Source organism: Girardinichthys multiradiatus, chromosome 6, assembly GCF_021462225.1.
Source record: "Girardinichthys multiradiatus isolate DD_20200921_A chromosome 6, DD_fGirMul_XY1, whole genome shotgun sequence".
Taxonomy (NCBI): Eukaryota; Metazoa; Chordata; class Actinopteri; order Cyprinodontiformes; family Goodeidae; genus Girardinichthys; species Girardinichthys multiradiatus.
This window is the reverse complement of record NC_061799.1, coordinates 38634440-38657820: the sequence shown is the minus strand read 5'-3', so window position 1 is coordinate 38657820 and position 23381 is coordinate 38634440. Positions and strand designations below refer to the sequence as shown.

The following is a 23381-nucleotide window of genomic DNA, read 5'->3' as shown; positions in this document are numbered from 1 at the left end:
AAAGCATCACTATTGCGACATTTAACAACACACCATTGAAAAAATACTTTAAAAAAACGTTGTTTCCTTATTGGAAAGCATTTTGAAAATGTCTGGTTTTCTGAAACATTATAAAATATTTTTGAGGTTTCCATTTGTTAATGTTTCATTTATGTTGATGTTTTTAGTTGAAATCAGTTTATGTGTTTTGAAAAGCAGCCTCTGTTTTGTTTGCGTGTATTTCACTTCTGTTTTCTAATTGTTGGGAAAAATTTTGCTAAAAGAAATCTTCAATTTTTTATTCTGTTGCTGCACATTTTTTCCAACTATCTTTATTGCTTTTACATATGAAAAGTGGTTACATTCAGCAACATCTGTCCAAAGTCTCCTGGCCCCCCCCACACAACAAAAATACAAATATACAATCAACTCGCCCGATGTAAAGTCCTGCACTGAATGAAACGGTGTTTAGCACAAATGGAAGATCCATATACTCTCTGTAGAATTCCCTCCTAAACACCATCTGATATCTTTTGTCCCAAATCAGTCTCCCAACAGTTTTAAGTGTATTTAGAGAAGAGTTTGAGCTAATTTTGTTGATCTTAGAATAAATAATAGATATTGCACCTTTCACTGATAGAAGAGGCTCCAGGAAGATATCTAAATCTAAAGCAGAAGGAAGGGTAGGAATTTATCGAATTTATCGAAGAGCTAGAAGTTTAGGTAACAGTATAAAATCCGCATTTAACAAACTGATTGGGCGATAGGAGCCGCATTCTAATGCATCTTTACCTTTCTTCAAAATTATAGAGATGTTTGCCGGATTTAAAGTTTGAGGGAGCGCACCACATTTCTAATAAATATGGAACTATAGCTGCTTCCAAAATGTTTTTAAAAACTCAGACAGAAAACCGTCCGGACCCGCACTTTTGCCACTTTGCAAAGATTTAACAGCTGTCTCAAGTTCACATGATGTAATAGGGTACTCTAGTGTTTCCATCCTACCTTGATGTAGAACTTGAAGGGTCATCTTTCTAAAAAAGTTCAAGTTTTTCAGGAATATAGAAACGGTCAGATGCAAACAAATGTTTTCTAAAATTGCATAAATGTTTTTGCTGCACTTTCTAAAATTGTTTTTTTCTTTTCCTTTTGTTGTCATGTTTAAGCATTTTAATTTCCACTCTGTCTTTCAAAGTCTGTTTGTAGCCCTTTTCGTTATTTTAAGAAATTTTGTAAATACGTTTCCTAACATTTTGTACATTTTTCACAAATCTGTTTATTTTTTTCTGTGTTAATTGTTAATCTTCATAGGGAAATTTTTTTTACAATCTCTCCTTGTTTTATTGTTGAATGATGCTATTTAGCGCCTAACAGCCATCGTGGTAACCAGTATAGTCACTTAAGCACAACCTGGACTAATGTGTAATGCTTTCTTGTAAAAAAGAGATTGTTTCATCAGCTATAAGTGTATTAATCACACTGTGGGGACAATTTATGAATGCAGTATTTAATTAAATTAATTAATTAAACGTCTGTAATTAGGGTAACTATCTGGGTTTTTTATGTTTTTTGTCAGTCTTATTTTGTGGGCTGAAAGGTTTATGGTGTTACCAGAGGAATGAGTAACCTGAAGTTGTTCTAACCTTTTGATAGGGCTGTATAATGGACAGAGTCATGTAGAGCTAACAAACAATCGGCTGCAGACATTATTTTTGAACTTCTACCTGATTCATTTAATTGCACAAGTGTTGCTCTGCCCTCTTTATGTGCTTTCATCTCTTTCTGCACTATTGTGTGCTTGAGTGGGAAAAGACACACCAGGACACATTAGCAGGTAAAAACAGGTCAGGTCCATTTGTGTATATGCAACCAACAGGCATAAAGTGGTGCAAAGGGGACCTGAGCTCTTTTACGGGTCACGACAGTGCTGCAAAAACAGTTTGATCTGAAATCTGCTGGGCTGTTATGAGGGAAGGGCTTCCTTTTTCCAGACAAAGAGGTACACGAGGTACATTCATGGAAAAATATGCTAATTAGATGCAGCCTGAAATGCCTCTCTGCATCAGCCAAATCAAACACTCCCAGCTGGGAGTGTCTGCTTTGTGTTCGTGTGTGTGTGTGTGTGTGTGTGTGTGTGTGTGTGTGTGTGTGTGTGCAGCCGGCACAAAGCAGTCATGCGTGGGAGCATGCTACAGAAGACAATGAGGATAATAGGAGCAGACCAATTTTGGTGGACATTTATCTTCTTCATTTTTCCTTCTTACGTCCTCTATTTTCATCTCTATTGCCAAAACCTTTTCTCTAACCTTAAATATTTCTATTTTTTTACCCTTTATACATTCCCACTTCTTTTCTATGAAAGTCAGAGATATCACTTACCTGAGATGCCTCCGTGGCTTCCCTTCTGCTCCTGTTTGGGGGAGCTGTAAGCTACTGTGGCCTCTCTCAGCTGCCCTCCTTTTCCTCTTCCTTTCTCTCCAACCTCCTGGGAGTCTGCAGCTCTCCTGCTGGTCTGAGGCTCCTGCTCGCCTCGCCACAATGAGGGCTCGGCAGAGTGCTTAGGATGCTGCAGCTGGTCCCCTCTGTCCCTGTCAGAGGAGAGCAGCTTTTCCTGAATGCTGTCTTCTCTGGCTCCTCCCTGCTCTCTCCCTCCAGCTTTCTCCTCCTCTTCTTGCCTCCCTCGCCAGCCCTCCACCAGCACCTCCTTCTGCTGTCTGTGACCCACTGAGGACGAGGGGAGAGCAGGAGGGGCCCCAGCTTTCTCTGGGCTGCCAGGAAGGAGGGGGGAGAAATCAGGCTCCCCCTCATTGTGGCCTTGGTGCCCCCTCTTGGTCAGGGAGAAATACCGTGGTGCCCTCTCCTGGTGGATGTTGGCGCTGCTGGGGGCCTGTTGTTGGGCAGGGATGTATGGGATGGCTGTTGATTTCTCTGGATGAAAACCATCATCGCTATTGTGTGGGGCCATAGTTACCGTGGTGACAGAGGCTTGCGAAGTGACGGCTGCTACAGATCGAACCAGGGAAACCGACAGCGGCTCCAGTTTGATTTTGCCTCCGCTTTTCACCTGAAAAAGCAGCAATAGACATGTTAAAAAACGGGATGCTACAAATGATAATATAGCCTTTATGCGACGTAGCAGGCATATTATTTACAGGTAAAGCCAGATATTTGCATACATTCTTGAAACAGACGAGTAACATTTTTTCTGTTAAATTAAACACAACCTTTTGCTGTTATAGGTCGGTTGGGATAACCAAGGTACTTTTTGTCTGATGAATACCATAACAATGAGAAAATTGCTTATTACTTTAATCAAATTTAGTAGTTTACACACTTTCTTCAATGTTTGGTATAACTGTTTTTTAAACTGTCTGACTTTTTGGGAATCCGTCGACAACCTTCATACAGTACTTTGCTGGAATTTTGGCCTGCTCCCCCTGACCAAATTGCTGTAACTAGCTTGGGTTTGAATGCTGCCCTGATCTTGAGCTCCTTATCAGCTCTGCTCACAGACTGTAAATGGGACTGAGTTCAAGGCTTCGTGATGGCCTCTCTAAAACATTGACTTTGTTGTCCATAAGTTACTTTGTAACAAATTTGGGGTAAGCTCAGGGTCATTGTCTGTTTGGAAGACCCATGTGTGCCCATGATTTATCTTTCTGGTTATGTCTTGAGATGTTCGGTATTTCCACAAATTGCTCTTTTCTCAGGATGCCATCTAATTTTTGAAGTGCACCAGTCCCTCCTGCAGCAAAAAAACAAAAAACAAAAAACACTTCCACAACATAATACTGGTATTCTAGGCCTTGCATGCTTCCTCATGTCACACAAGGAAGCAATGTGTTTGAGGTGTTGCTGTACAATATTCCACAATCGTGACTCCATTTAAATTCATGAATTAACCTATCAGAAGCGTACAAAACCATAACGTCATCATCTGGCCGTTCCCTAAATTCTTAAAAGGCAACATACCTAATTGTACGTAAACATCTGACTTTTAAGGAAATAATTTAAAAAATAATCATTTTAACCGATACAAATAATTTTGGTAGTCCTAACTGATCAAAAACATGAAGCATTGAATCTGATTTAATGTCAGACAGTGAGAATTCTTTTATAGAGTGTATGTAAAAACGAGGTTTCATGTACGTCTGTTCCAATCTTTTGTCTTAAGAAACAGATAGTAAAGGCCATCCATCCATCCATCTATTGTCTATACCCACTTATCCTTTCAGGGTCGCGGGGGTGCTTGTGCCTTTCTCCAGGGTTTATTGGGTGAGAGGCGGGGTACACTGCGGTCAGGTCGCCAATCCATTTTAGGACAACACAGAGACCACAGGACATACAATCATGCACACACATTCATACCCAAGGGCAATTTAGAGAGACCGATTAACAGTCTTTTTCTACTGTGGGAGCTAGCCGGAATACCCAGAGAGTAGTTGACCGTGTAATGCTAACGTAATGCAGTGTGTTATTTTTCTGCCTATATATGGCTGAGAAAGTATTGCACCAACGGGAACTCAGTATCGGCAGATGACAATTCCTAATTGACTCGGATCGGGTACAAAACATGTTGATCGGGTCCTTTTTATAAATAAAAAACGGAATAAATAAACTCAGACAAATCTAACTTATTTCTTGATTTTTTTTCTCACATTTAAATATCTTGTTTGATGCACAACAAGTATGTCTTGGAAGCAGCTGCAATCAGAGACAACAAAACAGACACAGCACCCTAGACAGTTCATTACATGCTCCATGTAATACTTAATATTTACCGCGCTCGAGCTGTTGACATAAAAGCCACTGGCATACAAAACACGAACATCGCTCATGAGCAGGACCAATCAGATCAATACAAAGCCAGAAACAGACATTGACAGCAGGGGGTCTTACGTGTTCTCCCTGAGAGGCGTCTAAGTCCCTGTTACACACAGCAGAGGTTACAGTTTCCTGTGTGGACACCAGTTATTGATCATGACTCACAGTTGACAACATGATGAAGATAAACTGTTTAAAAAAAAGCCTGACATCCTGTCTCTTTACACCTTTTTATTTAGATCACACACCTTTTTTCTAAGGTTCTCCCTTCACTCCTAACAAGTAAGGATTGTGCATTAGTCAGAAGAGTTGTACTGGTGAACTGAAGTGATTGATTGCAATAAAGTGCAAGTACATTTCTATATCTTATACAGTTGAAAACCATTTTCTAAATTAACCATAAAACAATAAATTATGAATGTTCTTTTCTCTTTCCATTAATGATTGCATCCTCACGTGATGGAAAACATCCTGATCTGGCATAAAAGTATTTTTCTTAAAATGTTATAAAATTTTACAAAAAAAGTTTCATATGTAGTGAAACCACTGTACCTGCTTCACCTCTTCTTGGGTGATGGGTTGGGTCTGAAAGCGAGCGTTGGCTCTTCGCTGGCGGGTGTCCCCTCGGGAGTCCTCTGCTGTTTTGGCCGAGGGATGGGCGAGGCGATTAAAAAGGGCCATTTTCTCACATAGACTGAGTGTGGAAAAGTCTGGCTCCTCAGACAAAGGGTCCTGGCCATCTTTATCTCCTCCAGCACCGGCAGTGTGTTTCTGGGGATCCTGCATTTCTGTCTCCTGCTCCTGGGTTGTCGAGCCTGGCTGGGAAGAGGCCTGAATGCTGTGGATGGGACAGTAGTATTTTAAGTAGCTACAATATGGATGCAAAAATGTTATAGAAGCACAAGTTTATTTCTCTCAGGAAAATAGTTGCATGTTTTCGCCATACCAAACAGAATGAAACTTTAATCAGTTTAATATTCAAGCCACCAGACAAATCTAAAGCATAATACAAAAATAAGAAACCTAAAAATGTGTCCATTAACATTTTACATAATGAAACAACATAGATTGTTACATTTCTGATAGGATTCCTTCCTAAATATCAAAGCAATAAACAAGTATGCCAAACCTGACTGCTCAAACTGTTTCAGATTATAAGACACTGCAACAGAGGCATAAGTAGATCAGTACACGTATACCAGATTATCAAATAATGCACCTGCAAGTGTAACAGTAATCTCTCTGCAGTGCTGAGTAAAACTCGGTAAACAAACCACAAGACACACAAACCCAGGGCACATGAAGGGCTTTAAAAAGCCCAACCTCTGACCTTTTAGTCAGAGCTGTAACATGCCTCTTTACTGACATTTATGACCTGCAAATAAATCTCCATGGACACTGTACATGGCAAGGGTCTACTGAATAAACAGTGACAGTCTATACCCCATAGGCAACATGCATCTGAGAAGCACATCCTTCATACAGCCAGACGAGGGAGATGAAGACACACAGCTTGCTGCAGACAACAAGCTAATTTTTCCTTTACATGATAAACACAGGGCTAAAACTCAGCTATCTTAGAGAGTCAATTAGGTGTGCTGGACAGAATTTCATAAATGTTAGCCTAAATTGAGTCCATTTATCTGACTTTTTCTGGAGCTTTTATACAAACAATTTCCACAAAGATGGCTCATTTTGAGGAAAATTTGTAAATGCTATTATAGTGATCATCTTACTGAAGTTGCGTTAGGATCATTTTGAATAAATGCCAGAAGAAACTAATAAAAGAGTCTCTCTGCACTGATGCATTCTGGCCAGTTTTCAATAAGACATTATGTCACTTTTGTAAATTCAAAACCCAACCGTATGATTAAGACATTTTACAACTAACTTTGCTTCATATGCAGATAGAATGAATAAAACATGGGGGCAAAACATTTGAGCAATTCCAAAGCTTTGTGATTTCAACATAAACACATACATTTTGTGCAGGTCACATTTGTAGCATAAAGTAAATAGATTTTTTAACTATATCCTGCAGGTTCCTCATGTTTAATGAACATGAAGCAGTCACAGTTATGCTTGATTAAAATACAAGAGGAAATACATTTTTTGTTCCACAGTTTTAAAACGTTAAAGCCTATGTAAAAGTAGTTGTATCATGATGTTTGCAAGTCTTTTTGAGTGGGTAGTCAAAAATGATTAAATATTAAGTGGTTTCCTGCAAGAAAGATCGTATCGGGTAAAATAAAACCAGATGTTCCCCTGGGCACAAGCACCATATGTAAACACATTTTTTAAATGTGTCGGAAGGAATGAACGCACAGCAAGGAGGCCCAGCTCACCTTATGCTAGTTGCATTTGTGCTGGCTATCGTAGGGCTGCAGACTTGATTTTGGCTTGCAGGGGCCCCCTCTGGTTGTGATGACGGGGCAGTATCACTAAAAATTCAAGACAAGGCTATATTTGTTTCAAAAGAGTCAAGAAATCACAATGAAGGAGAAACAAAGCTAGATATGACGGTGTCTTCAAATTGTAATATGTGAACAACGACAGCACGATTTACCTGGATGCATTGACCACCTCTTTGTTGGTGACAGGTTGTGTGTGTGAACGGTCCTTAACTCTTCTCAGGCGTCGTTCTACGGCAACGTTTCGTGAGCGGGGTTTGGGAACAGCTCCCTCTGATGTTTTTTCTAACTCCTGAAACAAAATGTCAGGAAAAAAATCACTTCTGGCCATAACACAGGCCCTACAGAAAGTACTACAAAAACCGAAAACACCCTTTTCAGTTAAGAAGCATTATATGGTGTTCAATGACTGATGTGACATAAGGTATCAGAAAGACAAAATGTGACTTTAGTGTGTACTTATAAGTAAATCATATTTGATATCTTCTGCATGAGGCATAGATTATGATGCTGTAACTATTGTAAAGACCTTTGTTCAGCTGAGGTTGTTTTACTGTAAATCTGCAATATAAATACATTTTGAATTGAAAAATGTTCTAAAATAAAAAGTATACCCTGAAGAGGGACCTTTTTGCAGCCACACTCATCTTGGCTCTCTCATCCACTTTTTCTTCATCTCCTGAAAATAAGGACAACAATAAGTTCCAAAATATTTCTTTTGCAAATTGCAGCAAGTTCATTCTTCCCTTCCTATTTCTTTTCTTTTAAAGAAAACACAGAAGAAGCTAGCACTAGTTGAAAATGCTATTTTGCCATTCACTGCACTGATCTCTATTTATTGCTACTGTAGGCATCAAATACTCCTTTGAAATGTGGCCCTGCTGCACCTTCATGTATAAACCGAATTAGATAGCAGAAATTCCAAATGTAAGATTTCCTTAAACATAAATTTGTTTACTATATATCCCTGACTAATAAATCCAAACATAATACTTATACAAAACTTTACTAAGATGTCAAAGCTTTAAAGAATTTTGTTGTAATAATAAAAGGTTGTAGGTACCTTCAGCATCTTGTAGCTGCGATGGACTTAGACATGATCTGGGGGAAAAAAAATTCAAACATTAGCATCACTGACAATCGTTCTTAGACGGGGAACCACATCATCACGGTCTGATTGGTACTATAGATGATCACAACCTGTCGGATTCTAAACGTTCTGCAGAAGTGATGGGCTGTGTCCTGAACCTCTCCGACGTGCGACTGTCTCCTGGAGTAATGTAACGGCGAGGCCTTCGAGGACCCTTGTCCCCGTCGCTGCTGCTGCTAGCTGGCTCTACATCCTTAGCTGCGAGATCTGCTTTAGTTGTCTCTCTTTGGTGGATGGGTTTGGAACATTTGACAAAGGCACAGAAAGAAAGTCAAACTAGATTAAGGAAATGTTCTTGTTCATTTTACATAAATCAGGAAAAACAAGGTCTCACATGTAGATGATAAAGCAAACGATAAGCACAACCAGGGAGGCATGGGGATGTCGTAGTTATGCTTTTTTGTGCATGCCTGGGTTTCCACTGGGATCTCCTGTTTTCTTCAAAACATGCATGTTAGGGTAGATCTCTGTGTTGGTAACACCCTGGCTCCTGCCCAAAGATTGCTGGAGATAGACTACATTTTACCCCAGGATTTGGCACACAATTAGGCAGGTATAGAAAACAGGTGGATGAGCACAACGAAACACCTAGTGATAGCCATTATTACTTGGTAATGTGCATGGGGGTGGGGGCCAAGTGGGGTAGTGGTTAGCACTGTTGCCTCATTGCAAGAAGGTTCAAATCTTAGCTGGGTCCATTCCATGCAGAGTTTGTATGTTCTCTCCTATGAGCAGTTTCTCTCCAGGTACTCTGATTTCCTTCAAAAATTGCCACTGTGAGTGCGTGAATGGTTGTTTCTGTCATTTGTCTCTGTGTTGCCCTGTGATGGGCAAATACGCAAGTATTTAAATTTAACAGATAGATGGAACATGCATAGAGCGGTGAAACCTTACACAGCAGACATGTTCCATGCAGCTTTGCTATTATTGACTAAAGCACTAATAAACTGTTGTTTAAAAAATTCAGAAGAGTTCATGCCAGTAAACCTACAGCTCTGGCTTCCGGTTGGCATTCTCCAGGTAAGAGTGTCGCAGCTGTGCTACTGACACCCTCGTGTCCAGGGTGCCCACTTCGCCGTTAGCCAAACCAGGTGGAGGGACAATTCTGAAGGCCTCTCTCCCGACCCCTGCTCTCTCAGTTTGATACACGGTGGAGTGTTGGCTTACACCTATATCTGACATGGAGCGGGTTCGTATCTTGGGTTTGGGCCCTCCACTTATTTCCATACTTCTGTGTTTGGCCTGAGGCAGAGAGGACCCCCTCTGGAGGTAGACAGCTGAGTCAAAACTCTGGTGCTGTGACAGCGCCTTCTGAGGCACCATCGCTTTTTTAGTTTGGGGATCTTGATGTTGTATTTGAAAGAGTTCCTGTTTACTTGGGGGCTCTTTTGTTTGGAACTCATACTGGCCTAGAGACTGTCTCGGGTTATCCTGGGGTTTTCTCAAGTGACTGTGCTGATGTTCTTTTTGAAGATCTTGCTGAATTTGAGTTGTATGTTCAACCTTTCTGACTTCATACTGCTTTTGCTCTGGGGGCTCATGCTGCTCTAATTGGTGCTCTTGGTGGTGCATGGGCTCCATGGACTGATCCTGCCTATGCTGCTGGCATACAGAGGAGTAGGCAGGCTGCATAGATCTACAAATTTTCTCCTCTTGGCTGTCATGAGTGGAAGGATGTTCTCCTACCCTTTCCCTGATTTTCTGAGCTTTTCTTTCCCTACCCCTCTCTCTTGGCCACTCATGATCCCAATCTTCCTCTTCATGACTTCTCCTCCTCCGCTCTGGGCTGAAGATTTGCCAGTCCATGTCTTCAGGCTGGGCCCTGTTATTATCATCCACGCTTCTTTCCCTCCTGCGAATTTCAGAGGGTAACACTGCCTTCCTGCTCTTTAGCAGGCCCTCTGTCTGCACTTCTTCTTTTAGGACCTGTCTTGCTTCCATTCTTGACTCCCTATGAGCAGCATGGATTTGGTCGGCACTCACCCTTCTTCGTGGTTGTAGTTCCAGGACTTCTGAAGGTGTCCCAGTTGACACAGGAGCATTCATGGCCACAATAGGCTGAGAGTCTACAGCAGGGCCCAAGTGTTGGTACTCAGATGTGAAAGGGGCAGGATGGTGGCCTGGACTGGGCTGAGGTTGTGGAACAGTCCTTTGATGGGTGTACTCTGAACGCTGTTCTGTATACTTAGCTGTGCTCCCATGACTATGATGTCTGTTTTGGAGGTGCCTGTCTGGACTTTGGTCTGGGGGTTTCCGGGGTGTTTCTTCCCTGGACAATCGTTCCCTTACTCGGATTCTTGGAAAAGGAATGCATACCAAACATTAAGTTTTCAGTTCAATAAAAGAATGACATTCCTGTCTGATCCTACAACATAACACCAAAAAAGACTAGGAAACATGGTAGTAGAGGGTTGATGATTTTGGTTTGTTTAATAGCCTATCTACTTGTGCACTTTAAGTCATTCACTTGATCATGAACTCTTCTCTTTACTAAAGTTTTCTAGAGTTAAGTGTGAGGCTATCTATCCATCAACTATAGCTTAGCCTGAGATGGGTGATGCAACAGGACAATGATCCAAAAATGCGATTAATCTACAGTGCAACGACAATACATGAGAAGAAGTGAAGAAGTGTTGCAATTGCACAGCCGAAGTCCTAAATTCCTCCACAATGATGTGAGAGACTGATAAAGTCCTGCACAAAATGACTAATGCATATTACTTCCACTAAGTGCAGTTTTACTTTTAACTAATCATATGGCGTACTTAGTTTTTTTTCGTAGAGACTGTATTGACTATCATGGCTGCATATTAACAAGCTTAATCTTTTGAGAGGAGATCAACATCAAAACAATGTATATAGTATGAGAAACAATGAGCAAATCTGTTACTGTAGGCGTTTCAGTTTTGTGCACCCCTGTTTGAAATCTCGGCAAATCCTGGTACCCTTAATGAAATTTACAGAGGAGAAATCTCGAACATAAGACTATCATGGGACCTACATCAGATCCTAAATCCTTCTAGTGAAGCAAGATCAAGTAACAGCATGCCATGAGAGCTAAGTCTGAATCCAACTCTCCCTCCCTGTTGTCTGCGTGCCAAATAGTAAGTCCAGCTATTTTCATCTCTAACCCAATGACCCCTTGTAGTCAAAGGTTACTCTAATCTCATTGTGGACCTCTAAGCAGGACATAAGTGATTAGAATCGGCTTTATTCTAAACTTGCATGAAGTGCTTAAACACTGCTTGTGTTTCTTGAGTACATAATCAATAGATGAGACCAAACGTGTGGCTCACGGTAGACTTTTAAAGCTATTTGAAGAGTGACAAAGCACTGATCAGAGTCACAGAGAAACTCTACCAAACCAGTCAACATACAAGGAAGTCATTCTTCACTTCATAAATTAATGCTCTTTCACAATGTAAAACATTTTTGCACTTCTTGTTTTTTTTCTCTACTAGTTCTGTATATTGGCTTGTAACACATTTCAGCAACTTCAGTCCTGAAGCTACTTGGGCTCATCTTAAAGAAATTAAGAACAGCTATAAGTGGTTTCCTTTGACTTGACCACTTTGGTTTGATCAGCTGATCAACTGAAGGAAAATGAGAGCTTGAACTGCTTCTTACATTGTGGCCAGTTGAAGGCTAGCATCATGAACCTGTTAAGCAGCAAACAAAGGCTCATCAACATTAAAATATATGAGCTAAAAACTACATAAAACCACATAAAATTACACTACATTCAATATAAACCTGTTAGGTAGATAAACGCAAAAACATCCCATGTATGGTTTAACAAAACTAAACAAAACAAAACAAATACCCACTGTTTATGACAAATCATGCAATCATGGAAACTAAGTTAGAGATAAAACTTCATTAGTGCAAAAAGGAAAATGTATTAAACACCATACAGTAAATATGGGGGCCACTACACCTTTTAAAATTGCTATGTACTTGTCCACCAGGAACATTTTCTAAAATGCCTAACATTCATTCTTAGGGTTTTGAAAGTATCACAAGTGGGAAAACAACTTACAATAATGAGAACGTTTAGAGTTTCTACAACCTTTTTCACAAAACAGCCCTGTCATTTCATCACAAAGCAGGCTCCTAGCTAAATCTGATCCAACTGTTCAAAATTCGCCAGTTAAGACATATAAGCTTTTAAAAATATGTCCAGCCTCGCAAAACTAAAGCAGCTGCAGAGTGAAACTCAGCAGGGTCCATATACAGGTCCTTCTCAAAATATTAGCATATTGTGATAAAGTTCATTATTTTCCATAATGTAATGATGAAAATTTAACATTCATATATTTTAGATTCATTGCACACTAACTGAAATATTTCAGGTCTTTTATTGTCTTAATACGGATGATTTTGGCATACAGCTCATGAAAACCCAAAATTCCTATCTCACAAAATTAGCATATCATTAAAAGGGTCTCTAAACGAGCTATGAACCTAATCATCTGAATCAACGAGTTAACTCTAAACACCTGCAAAAGATTCCTGAGGCCTTTAAAACTCCCAGCCCGGTTCATCACTCAAAACCCCAATCATGAGACTGCCGACCTGACTGCTGTCCAGAAGGCCACTATTGACACCCTCAAGCAAGAGGGTAAGACACAGAAAGAAATTTCTGAACGAATAGGCTGTTCCCAGAGTGCTGTATCAAGGCACCTCAGTGGGAAGTCTGTGGGAAGGAAAAAGTGTGGCAGAAAACGCTGCACAATGAGAAGAGGTGACCGGACCCTGAGGAAGATTGTGGAGAAGGGCCGATTCCAGACCTTGGGGGACCTGCGGAAGCAGTGGACTGAGTCTGGAGTAGAAACATCCAGAGCCACCGTGCACAGGCGTGTGCAGGAAATGGGCTACAGGTGCCGCATTCCCCAGGTCAAGCCACTTTTGAACCAGAAACAGCGGCAGAAGCGCCTGACCTGGGCTACAGAGAAGCAGCACTGGACTGTTGCTCAGTGGTCCAAAGTACTTTTTTCGGATGAAAGCAAATTCTGCATGTCATTCGGAAATCAAGGTGCCAGAGTCTGGAGGAAGACTGGGGAGAAGGAAATGCCAAAATGCCAGAAGTCCAGTGTCAAGTACCCACAGTCAGTGATGGTCTGGGGTGCCGTGTCAGCTGCTGGTGTTGGTCCACTGTGTTTTATCAAGGGCAGGGTCAATGCAGCTAGCTATCAGGAGATTTTGGAGCACTTCATGCTTCCATCTGCTGAAAAGCTTTATGGAGATGAAGATTTCATTTTTCAGCACGACCTGGCACCTGCTCACAGTGACAAAACCACTGGTAAATGGTTTACTGACCATGGTATCACTGTGCTCAATTGGCCTGCCAACTCTCCTGACCTGAACCCCATAGAGAATCTGTGGGATATTGTGAAGAGAACATTGAGAGACTCAAGACCCAACACTCTGGATGAGCTAAAGGCCGCTATCGAAGCATCCTGGGCCTCCATAAGACCTCAGCAGTGCCACAGGCTGATTGCCTCCATGCCACGCCGCATTGAAGCAGTCATTTCTGCCAAAGGATTCCCGACCAAGTATTGAGTGCATAACTGTACATGATTATTTGAAGGTTGACGTTTTTTGTATTAAAAACACTTTTCTTTTATTGGTCGGATGAAATATGCTAATTTTGTGAGATAGGAATTTTGGGTTTTCATGAGCTGTATGCCAAAATCATCTGTATTAAGACAATAAAAGACCTGAAATATTTCAGTTAGTGTGCAATGAATCTAAAATATATGAATGTTAAATTTTCATCATGACATTATGGAAAATAATGAACTTTATCACAATATGCTAATATTTTGAGAAGGACCTGTATGTGTACTAAATTGTGTTGTGGATATTTCATATTCTAAAGGGTAAACATTTGTGGTGTGTTAGGCCTTCAGGGTTTTGCTCTTTTTTTAAGTACATCACTATTGAAGAAACTCTTAGCTGAAGTCTAGCGATATATTCTGCAAAATTATACTTCAGACTGAGGTCCACAAATAAACTGTTGGAAGAGTTTCCTGGGTCATGGTTCAAAAGCAAAGGTGCTTTTGCTTTCTGCTTTCTGACACCTAATCTATGGAACAATCTGCCCTTGCACCTTAGAGCTGCACAGAATGTTCATTATTTTAAGTCTAGAGGGCCATAACTACTCTGGTGAATCAAAGTTCAGAAAATCTTAGGTTGAAGTGTTTTGTGAAAGGGAGTTATATGAGGAGATGTAAGAATGACACTTCTGTCAGTTTTGCCAGTTTAAAAAAATCATGTGCCCAGTGGACTGTTGATTTGTGGGTCTTCACACTGATATCAATGCAGGAGGACAGTACCTTGAAGGGCAGCTGAGGATTGTCTGAGAATCACTGTCAGAGTCAGTGTTGAGAAAACAGTTGTTCTTTGACAGGACAACCATGCTACAGAGTGATGTTGGGACATTGTGAAACCTCATCAGGAAATTGCTCACCTGGATCGCTGATTAGTTGCCAAAAGTATTCGCTCATCCATCCAAATAATTGAAATCAGGGGCTCTCAGGAGCTCAGTGAATTCCAGTGTGGTACTGTGATAGGATGCCACCTGTGCAACAAGTCCAGCTGTGAAATTTCCTCGCTCCTAAATATTCCACCATCCACTGTTAGTGGTTTTATTAGAAAGTGAAAGCGACTGAAAGTCACAGCAATTCAGCCACAAAGTGGTAGGCCACGTAAACTACCAGAGTGGGGGCAGTGAAAGCTGACATACATTGTGTGCAGAGGTTGCCGACTTTCTGAAAAGCCAGTCACTACAGACCTCCAAACTTTATGTGGCCTTCAAATTAGCTCAATGGGTCTCCATGACCGGGCAGCTGAATCCAAGCCATACATCACCAAGTGCAATGCAAAGCATCGGATGAAGTGGTGTAAAGCACGCCACCACTGGACTCTAGGGCACGTTCTCTGGATTGATGAACCACACTTCTCCATCTGGTAATCTGATGGACGAGCCTGGCTTTGCAGTCGCCAGGAGAACGGTACTTGTATGACTGTATTGTGCCAATTGCAAAGTTTGGTGGAGGGCGGATTATGCTGGGGGCTCGTTTTTCAGGAGCTGGGCTTGCCCCCTTAGTTCCAGTGAAAGGAACTCTTTGCTTAGTATATTATCCAGTTTAAGAGGTTAAACTTGAAGAGCAAACATTAGAGGAAGAATGGTCAAAAACTCCCATGAATGTGCTTCTAAACCTTGAGGACACCCTTCCCAGTAGAACTGAAGTTGTTATAGCAGCAAAGGGTAGACCAACATCATATTGAACCCTATGGATTAAGACTGTGATGTTTTAATCCATTGGAAGTACTTTTTGCAATTTGGTGTATTTTTTTTTTAAAGCTTATTTTTCCGTCTACCTTGGACGTCTGCATGTGAAATTGTGATTATGTCGAGGGAAATGTAAATATGTCAAGGAAAATGTAATTTCCCAGTGTGAATAATGTATCCTGAATTGATTAGCTGAAGAAACTGAAATGAACCAGCAACACTCAGTGACGAGCACAAATAAGCCTATATTTGAAGAGTAAAACCTTCTTTAAAAAACAAGAGGGTGATAAAATTCTAAGCAGCAGAGCTCTAAAGAAAATTGTTGACATCTTTAAAGTTTAATGTGGTTTGAAATGTTTGAAAAACAACTAAACAGCAACTAAACCGCTCGTAGACAATCTTTCACAGATCACACATTTATAAAAAAAAAATCTGGTAATCAAGTGTAACCTCTCAAACTGGATAATATACAGGTCCTTCTCAAAATATTAGCATATTTTGATAAAGTTCATTATTTTCCACAATGTCATGATGAAAATTTAACATTCATATATTTTAGATTCATTGCACACTAACTGAAATATTTCAGGTCTTTTATTGTCTTAATACGGATGATTTTGGCATACAGCTCATGAAAACCCAAAATTCCTATCTCACAAAATTAGCATATCATTAAAAGGGTCTCTAAACGAGCTATGAACCTAATCATCTGAATCAACGAGTTAACTCTAAACACCTGCAAAAGATTCCTGAGGCCTTTAAAACTCCCAGCCTGGTTCATCACTCAAAACCCCAATCATGGGTAAGACTGCCGACCTGACTGCTGTCCAGAAGGCCACTATTGACACCCTCAAGCAAGAGGGTAAGACACAGAAAGAAATTTCTGAATGAATAGGCTGTTCCCAGAGTGCTGTATCAAGGCACCTCAGTGGGAAGTCTGTGGGAAGGAAAAAGTGTGGCAGAAAACACTGCACAACGAGAAGAGGTGACCGGACCCTGAGGAAGATTGTGGAGAAGGGCCGATTCCAGACCTTGGGGGACCTGCGGAAGCAGTGGACTGAGTCTGGAGTAGAAACATTCAGAGCCACGGTGCACAGGCGTGTGCAGGAAATGGGCTACAGGTGCCGCATTCCCCAGGTCAAGCCACTTTTGAACCAGAAACAGCGGCAGAAGTGCCTGACCTGGGCTACAGAGAAGCAGCACTGGACTGTTGCTCAGTGGTCCAAAGTACTTTTTTCGGATGAAAGCAAATTCTGCATGTCATTCGGAAATCAAGGTGCCAGAGTCTGGAGGAAGACTGGGGAGAAGGAAATGCCAAAATGCCAGAAGTCCAGTGTCAAGTACCCAGAGTCAGTGATGGTCTGGGTGCCGTGTCAGCTGCTGGTGTTGGTCCACTGTGTTTTATCAAGGGCAGGGTCAATGCAGCTAGCTATCAGGAGATTTTGGAGCACTTCATGCTTCCATCTGCTGAAAAGCTTTATGGAGATGAAGATTTCATTTTTCAGCATGACCTGGCACCTGCTCACAGTGCCAAAACCACTGGTAAATGGTTTACTGACCATGGTATCACTGTGCTCAATTGGCCTGCCAACTCTCCTGACCTGAACCCCATAGAGAATCTGTGGGATATTGTGAAGAGAACGTTGAGAGACTCAAGACCCAACACTCTGGATGAGCTAAAGGCCGCTATCGAAGCATCCTGGGCCTCCATAAGACCTCAGCAGTGCCACAGGCTGATTGCCTCCATGCCACGCTGCATTGAAGCAGTTATTTCTGCAAAAGGATTCCCGACCAAGTATTGAGTGCATAACTGTACTTGATTATTTGAAGGTTGACGTTTTTTGTATTAAAAACACTTTTCTTTTATTGGTCGGATGAAATATGCTAATTTTATGAGATAGGAATTTTGGGTTTTCATGAGCTGTATGCCAAAATCATCTGTATTAAGACAATAAAAGACCTGAAATATTTCAGTTAGTGTGCAATGAATCTAAAATATATGAATGTTAAATTTTCATCATGACATTATGGAAAATAATGAACTTTATCACAATATGCTAATATTTTGAGAAGGACCTGTAATAAAAACATTCTGTCCAAGTTTAGCAGGATGAATTGCAGAAATGGACAGATTTTGTACAGCAATGTAGCTGCCTCATCAACTCCATTACTACACATGGGAAAGCTTTGAGCAAACTATAAAGCCCTGGATGTATCCTCAATTACACAGTAATAAGGCTAGTTGAGTTTGACATAAAAGAACTTGAGCAATGGGACACAATCCCATGTACCTTTAAGCAGATGTAGAGTTTATTTTCTAATGTCATCATAAGGGAAAATATCGATGGTATTTTCTAAGCTTTACAACCTGGTGCAAGTATCTAAATTGTGTATTTGCTTATTTTTAAAGGGTAATTTTCTGTCGTAGGGTGAAAATGAGATCAGGGTTAGAAAGACTGGGTCATCATGTTCAGAGTTATTACCTGTCATAGGTAAAAAAGAGTGTTTAGAAATGTTTAGAAAGTTTGAAGTAGGAAAAAAATATGCAAAAAGTTTTAAGTAATAAGAAGCTTATTTTAAAAAAATAGTTTTAAAAATATTGCTTATTCTCACCCCTGCCTGTTGAGGATGCTCTGAGCCTGCTGCTCTATGAATAAATCTCCAGGTGAGATGCCGTAGCGTGTGGAGGGCAAAGATGCGCGGCGGGCTGTGCGAGGAGAGCTCGGCATTGCTGCAATGGTGTAGTTCCTGGTGGAGGCGGGGCTTGGATCTTGGTGGGAGGCGTCCTGTTGGTGGGTGTGCTTCCTCTGTTGTGGCTGATGCTGATGCTGCTCCTGCATCCTGCCTCTAGATGTAACTGAGCGCTCTTGAGCACCCCTTCGGTGATAGTTCTCCATATTCATCACTTTCTCCTGCTCTAAAAATCTGCCAGGTCTTTCTTGAGTTGAGAGAGGGGGTTGATTTGAGTGGGTGGGTCTTGCTGGGTCAGCATGGGCAGAATCTGGGTGTGTTGTCATGTAAACCCGGCCCACTCCAGAGCGGTAAGGTACCCTCGTCTCCCGTCCATGTGCCTCCATCTCTGTACTCTCTCTGTCTCTCATGGCTGTGATCTGTTGGTTGGAGGTGTCCGGTTCACGCCGGGAGCGGTATCGCGGTGTGTATTCAGTGTCCGCTTCTTGATCCAGGAGGATGCCATAGCGTTCTGACAACTGCCGGCGGCGCTCAGCTTTGTAGCGGGCAATGCGTTCAGCCTTGGAACTGAGGTTTGACGGTGGACCTGATGTGGGTGTGGACGAGGTGGATAACGTCACTGGATCAACGTAAACAACAACCGGCTCTGGGCGTCTGCTGCCATTACCACCTTTCACCTGAGGTGTTCTGTCTGGAGATGTCACCTTCTTCTGCGGTGGCTCCATCTCTTCTCGACTGTAACGCCTCACTAGGGTAAAAAGTGGAAATACTTAATTTCTTGCATTCTTTAACAAGCAATGACTGTGCAAGTTCATGTCTTGTTTCTCTAATAACTAGTTTTATGCTTATAAAAAATGTTCCTGTCAACATTAATTTAGCTGACGAACAGATAAATTGTGGACTTCTTTGGTATACAACAGAGTTCATGGTTGACTGAGTCAAAAGGCGCCCAACCAATGTGGCCACAGTTGGAATATTTTTATTTAAATGTGATTTGGTTTTCTACAAATAGTCTTTTTTTAGATGTTTTTTTTTTTTTTTTTACTTTAACTAAAAATACCAAAATACCAAAACAAAAAACTTAAATTTGCAATCCCAGGCACAAAACTAACTGAAGGAAACAGTAAAAATAGCTTAAAATATGCTGACACAGCTCTTAGAGTACATTTGCATGAAGGAATTTCAACACCACTGTTAAATGTAAAGAAAGGCTTAAACAAATAGGTTTATTTTATATATTTTTTTACAGTGCATGATGTAAAGCTTACCCATCCCACGAGGCTCACAGTGATCAGAGGCACGGGTGTACCGAGGTGCATCTTCCTCCAGCATCCTGTTGGCCACAAAACCACCTGGCATCAGAGAAGGTGACGCTTCACTTTCAATCCCCTCTATCCGCCGGGCTATCCTCTCTTTCCTGTTAGAGACAAAAGTCAGAGACTAAAAGACAGCAACAGTTGAGCTGTCTTAAAAAGATGTTGTCAAGCTGTTTGATAGGGGTGTAACGGTACACATGTTCACATGAAAATATCTGGTACAGCCCTGACGGTTCAGTAAGAAACAAATGCAGCCCAATTTTTATTTGTTTCTCTTAAACAAATAAACCAAACGTACCAAACTATTACTTTACAACCAAAGTATGTACTGAACCATGATTTTCAAACCAAAGTATATCCTTGTCAGGACTCTGTGTTGGTGCACAGTGTACGTATGTGTGTGTGTGTTTCTTTCCACCCGCTGCTCTAGAGCGTTTCCTGGCAGGTGCTGCTGATTAGAGTCTAATCACTGGCCTTCTTAAGAAGCTGAGACCAGGAGGGAGATGTCAGCCCGTTGCTACATTTTTGTGGTACTGACCGTGATGTGCAGTGCTTGTGCATACATTTTTGTTGAATCTAATTGGAATATTCTCTTGTCTTTTGCTCCAGACCTTGCCTGATGGGTTTTTAAGGCTCCTAGTCCTGTGATCTGTTTTCTGAGTAAGCTTCAAGGTTTCGTTCCTCATCTCCCACCGTGAGTCTCCCTGCCTTCTCAGCTTCTGGCCCTGGCTTGTGTGAGGTTTTTTTGGAGAACCTTATTTCTGTTGTCACCTGCCTGTCCACCCTCCTACGTGGGAACGCTTTAACTGAGTCATCACTTGAGAGCTAAAGGAAAGAAAGGAAACTGCCACCTACCACACTCATCCTGCCAACCTCCATCTCAGAGGAGAGACTTACCTCCCCAGCTAAACCACAACCGCTCTGGCTGTAAGTTTCTGAACAAACCCTTCTAAAAGAAAACACCTTGAAATCTTGAAATTCTCCTGGGATATCCATAACCTTAACACCTTCCCTTCCAGAGAAGAACCAGTCTCCTGCTGTCATTGCCCAGGTCCCAGTCTCGCCTTGTTCCTTTTTCTTCACAAAATAAATCTGTTAAAACGCTGTCCTGAATCTGTGGTTGTGTTCTCCTTAGAGTTTAAAGAAACGCTACATTATGACAATCCTTAACCATGATTTCTTACTTACAGTAAGTGATGCTTACCTGTTCATGTCCAGATCCTTGGAGATAGCTTTCTCAAAGTACTTTTTCAACTCTGACACTAAAAATATGAAAAATAATTGTAACATTTAAGAGTCATAAAAATGCTATGCATAACCAGTTATTTGTTTTATCAATACACACCCTTGGGAAGAACAACCAAAAGTTTGGCATCTGTGTCTGAAACACTCTTGACCAAGTTGGTCTTGTCTTTGAAGGAGAAGTCACTCTGAAAACTTAAAACCAAAAGAAACAGTCAAAAACCTGCTGCTCAGTTTGAATTTTTACATTCTCATAATTAAACAAAGTTAAAATAGCCAGATCCTCGTTATTAATGAGGATAAAATCAAGAACTAAATAATAATCCATTCATTACCAATGAACTATTTTACATCCCCTTAAATAAAGTTAAAGAACATTCCTAGCAATTAACAATTCCTGCTTTTAACGAGATCTGTTAAACTAGAAGCGTAGAATGATTCATTCAGAACATGACAATCCTATGTGCTTAAGTAGAAGGGAACTGGACTTCTTCTGGACTCCAGTTTAAGATTTTGGTCTTGATATGGCACTCTGTAGCCAAGCCACTAAATATATTGCGGACTTATTGGAGCCCCTGTCTTCGTCCCAGCCGCTTAAATCATCTAACCAGATGCTGCCAGACTCATTTCAAGAATTGTGGAGAGCGAACCTTTCAGGCGGTGGCTCTGGAACTCCCTTTACTCCGTTACTCTTTTTTCTTTATAAAACTCTTCCCTAATTACTTTGTCTTATCTTCTATCTTTTATGTTATATTTGTTTTGTAGGTCTGCACCAACTTCTGAAAGGAAACTATTGTTCATTATGAGGTGGATCTTGAGGCTTATCCATCATTAATTTCTCCCAAGGCTGTACATGATGCTCATATTACAAACTTTCAATATACAGTAACAGTTACTTTTGGACTAAGGACTTCCCACCTGTAGCTGGATTTCAATTAAATCAAATCAATAATGCCACCTGCCAAGAACTGCATGTCCATCAATATCTTATGGGGGGTTAAGCAGGGTTGTTTCCCAGTCCTTGTCCCTATTTAGTCCAGAAAAATATGTTAAATTTTTTTTTTTTCTGTCATATAAGTCTTGCAGAGTCTATGAAAAGTAAGACTTGGTTAGCCCATTTCCTTAACCCCAACTATGCATAAAAATCATATTTACTCATTAATAAAACACAATTGAATGTTTAGACAGAATGTACTGAACACGCTTGACAGACCAACACAAGGTAATGCCTAACTGAAGTGGAAGAAAACATTTAGAAATAAAAATCTGAAAAATGGGCTATGCTTTCGCATTCAGTCCCTTTTACTCTGGTAAACCTAAATAAAATCCAGTCCAACCAAATGGCTTTTGAAACAACCAAATAAATAGATGCCGCTGGTGTGTAATGTAAATTCTGGATAAATGCACATATTCTGCGAGGAGTTTGGATGTTTGTTAGAGAACATTAAATCTACATCACCACACAGATCTGGGAACGCAGCTCACAGGTCCTGAAGAAAGTTATTAAGAATACCCCAAATTTTGAACTTCTCATGGACCACTGTTCAATCGTTCAACTCTTCCAAGACTCTGCCGTCCACTTAAACCGAGAGCCCAACAAGTATATCATTAATCAGACAAGCAGCCAAGAGGCCCATCTGGAGAAGCAGCAGAGCTTCACAGCTCAGGTGGAATCTGTCGACAGGAGAACTATTGTTTAAATGGCCAACAAATTGAAAAGGTGGTACGAAGAAAGCCACTGAACACAACTCTAAAGACATGCTCCCCTGTGTCTGTTTCCTGCTAAGACATGATTTGATTACAGCTTGTTTAAAAAACGTTATTGGCTTTTATTTATGCAGCTAAGATGTATAAATTTATTAATCAAAAAGTAAAGTATTTAAACATTTTCCTTTCTTACCTTAGAGCTTCGGTAGGTAGAGAGGTTGAGCTGGAAAGTTTTGTTGATCCAAATCCTGAGAAGAGAAACAGGACCCAAGTTTTAGCAATAAATAATCCACACGACCATTTTCAGATCAGTGATGCATACATTTCAAAATGTATAAACTTAACTATATAATGTATAAACTATATATATACGTATTAACTAACTATAAATAAAAATGCAGCCAATAAAATGCAGTAAAAACACCAATTGTAACCAAGCTATGTAAAGTTAGAACTAGCTGTTAAAACAGTTTTTGAACTTTTGAGAAGGAAATTTGTATTTGCAGAGTGTACAAGATTGATGTAGTTTGTTATTTTTACTTCATATATTGGAAATTTATTTTGTATTTTATCTCAACAAGGCAAATTCGTGTCAGAGTCCTTTTCTGGTTACTTCATATCTTATTCTGATAATAATAATAATATTAATTGTACATTTCAACAAACTTTGCCTTCTGCTCTCTAACCACTAGGCCACCACTTCCCCTGATCTCAGTATAAATCACCATATTATTGTAATATAATATGACATTACATAATATAAT

The 23381-nt window shown here is 40.6% G+C and overlaps 1 protein-coding gene and 1 long non-coding RNA gene across 11 annotated transcripts in view; one reads left to right on the top strand and one right to left on the bottom strand.

Moving 5' to 3' along the window:
* svilb (supervillin b) overlaps positions 1 to 23381 on the bottom strand; it is a 64339-nt gene that overhangs the window by 26539 nt on the left and 14419 nt on the right. For 5 of the 10 annotated variants that reach the window (XM_047367148.1, XM_047367141.1, XM_047367139.1 and 2 more), the window contains exons 2-15: positions 22811 to 22865; positions 21014 to 21105; positions 20873 to 20930; positions 19621 to 19769; positions 18275 to 19100; positions 9356 to 10660; positions 8415 to 8588; positions 8278 to 8315; positions 7829 to 7893; positions 7370 to 7506; positions 7149 to 7244; positions 5356 to 5641; positions 4879 to 4935; positions 2359 to 3043 (exon numbers count right to left, since the gene is read on the bottom strand). In XM_047367148.1, the coding sequence (XP_047223104.1) occupies positions 2359 to 3043; positions 4879 to 4935; positions 5356 to 5641; positions 7149 to 7244; positions 7370 to 7506; positions 7829 to 7893; positions 8278 to 8315; positions 8415 to 8588; positions 9356 to 10660; positions 18275 to 19100; positions 19621 to 19769; positions 20873 to 20880 (3826 nt within the window). In that variant the 5' untranslated portion in view covers positions 20881 to 20930; positions 21014 to 21105; positions 22811 to 22865. The remainder of the gene's footprint in view (positions 1 to 2358; positions 3044 to 4878; positions 4936 to 5355; positions 5642 to 7148; positions 7245 to 7369; positions 7507 to 7828; positions 7894 to 8277; positions 8316 to 8414; positions 8589 to 9355; positions 10661 to 18274; positions 19101 to 19620; positions 19770 to 20872; positions 20931 to 21013; positions 21106 to 22810; positions 22866 to 23381) is intronic. The other 5 variants (XM_047367143.1, XM_047367144.1, XM_047367146.1 and 2 more) reach the window with 5 other exon arrangements.
* Positions 18967 to 20865, top strand: LOC124869368. Its single transcript, XR_007038571.1, has 3 exons — positions 18967 to 19105; positions 19602 to 19719; positions 20278 to 20865. It is a non-coding gene; the product is annotated as an uncharacterized LOC124869368 (long non-coding RNA).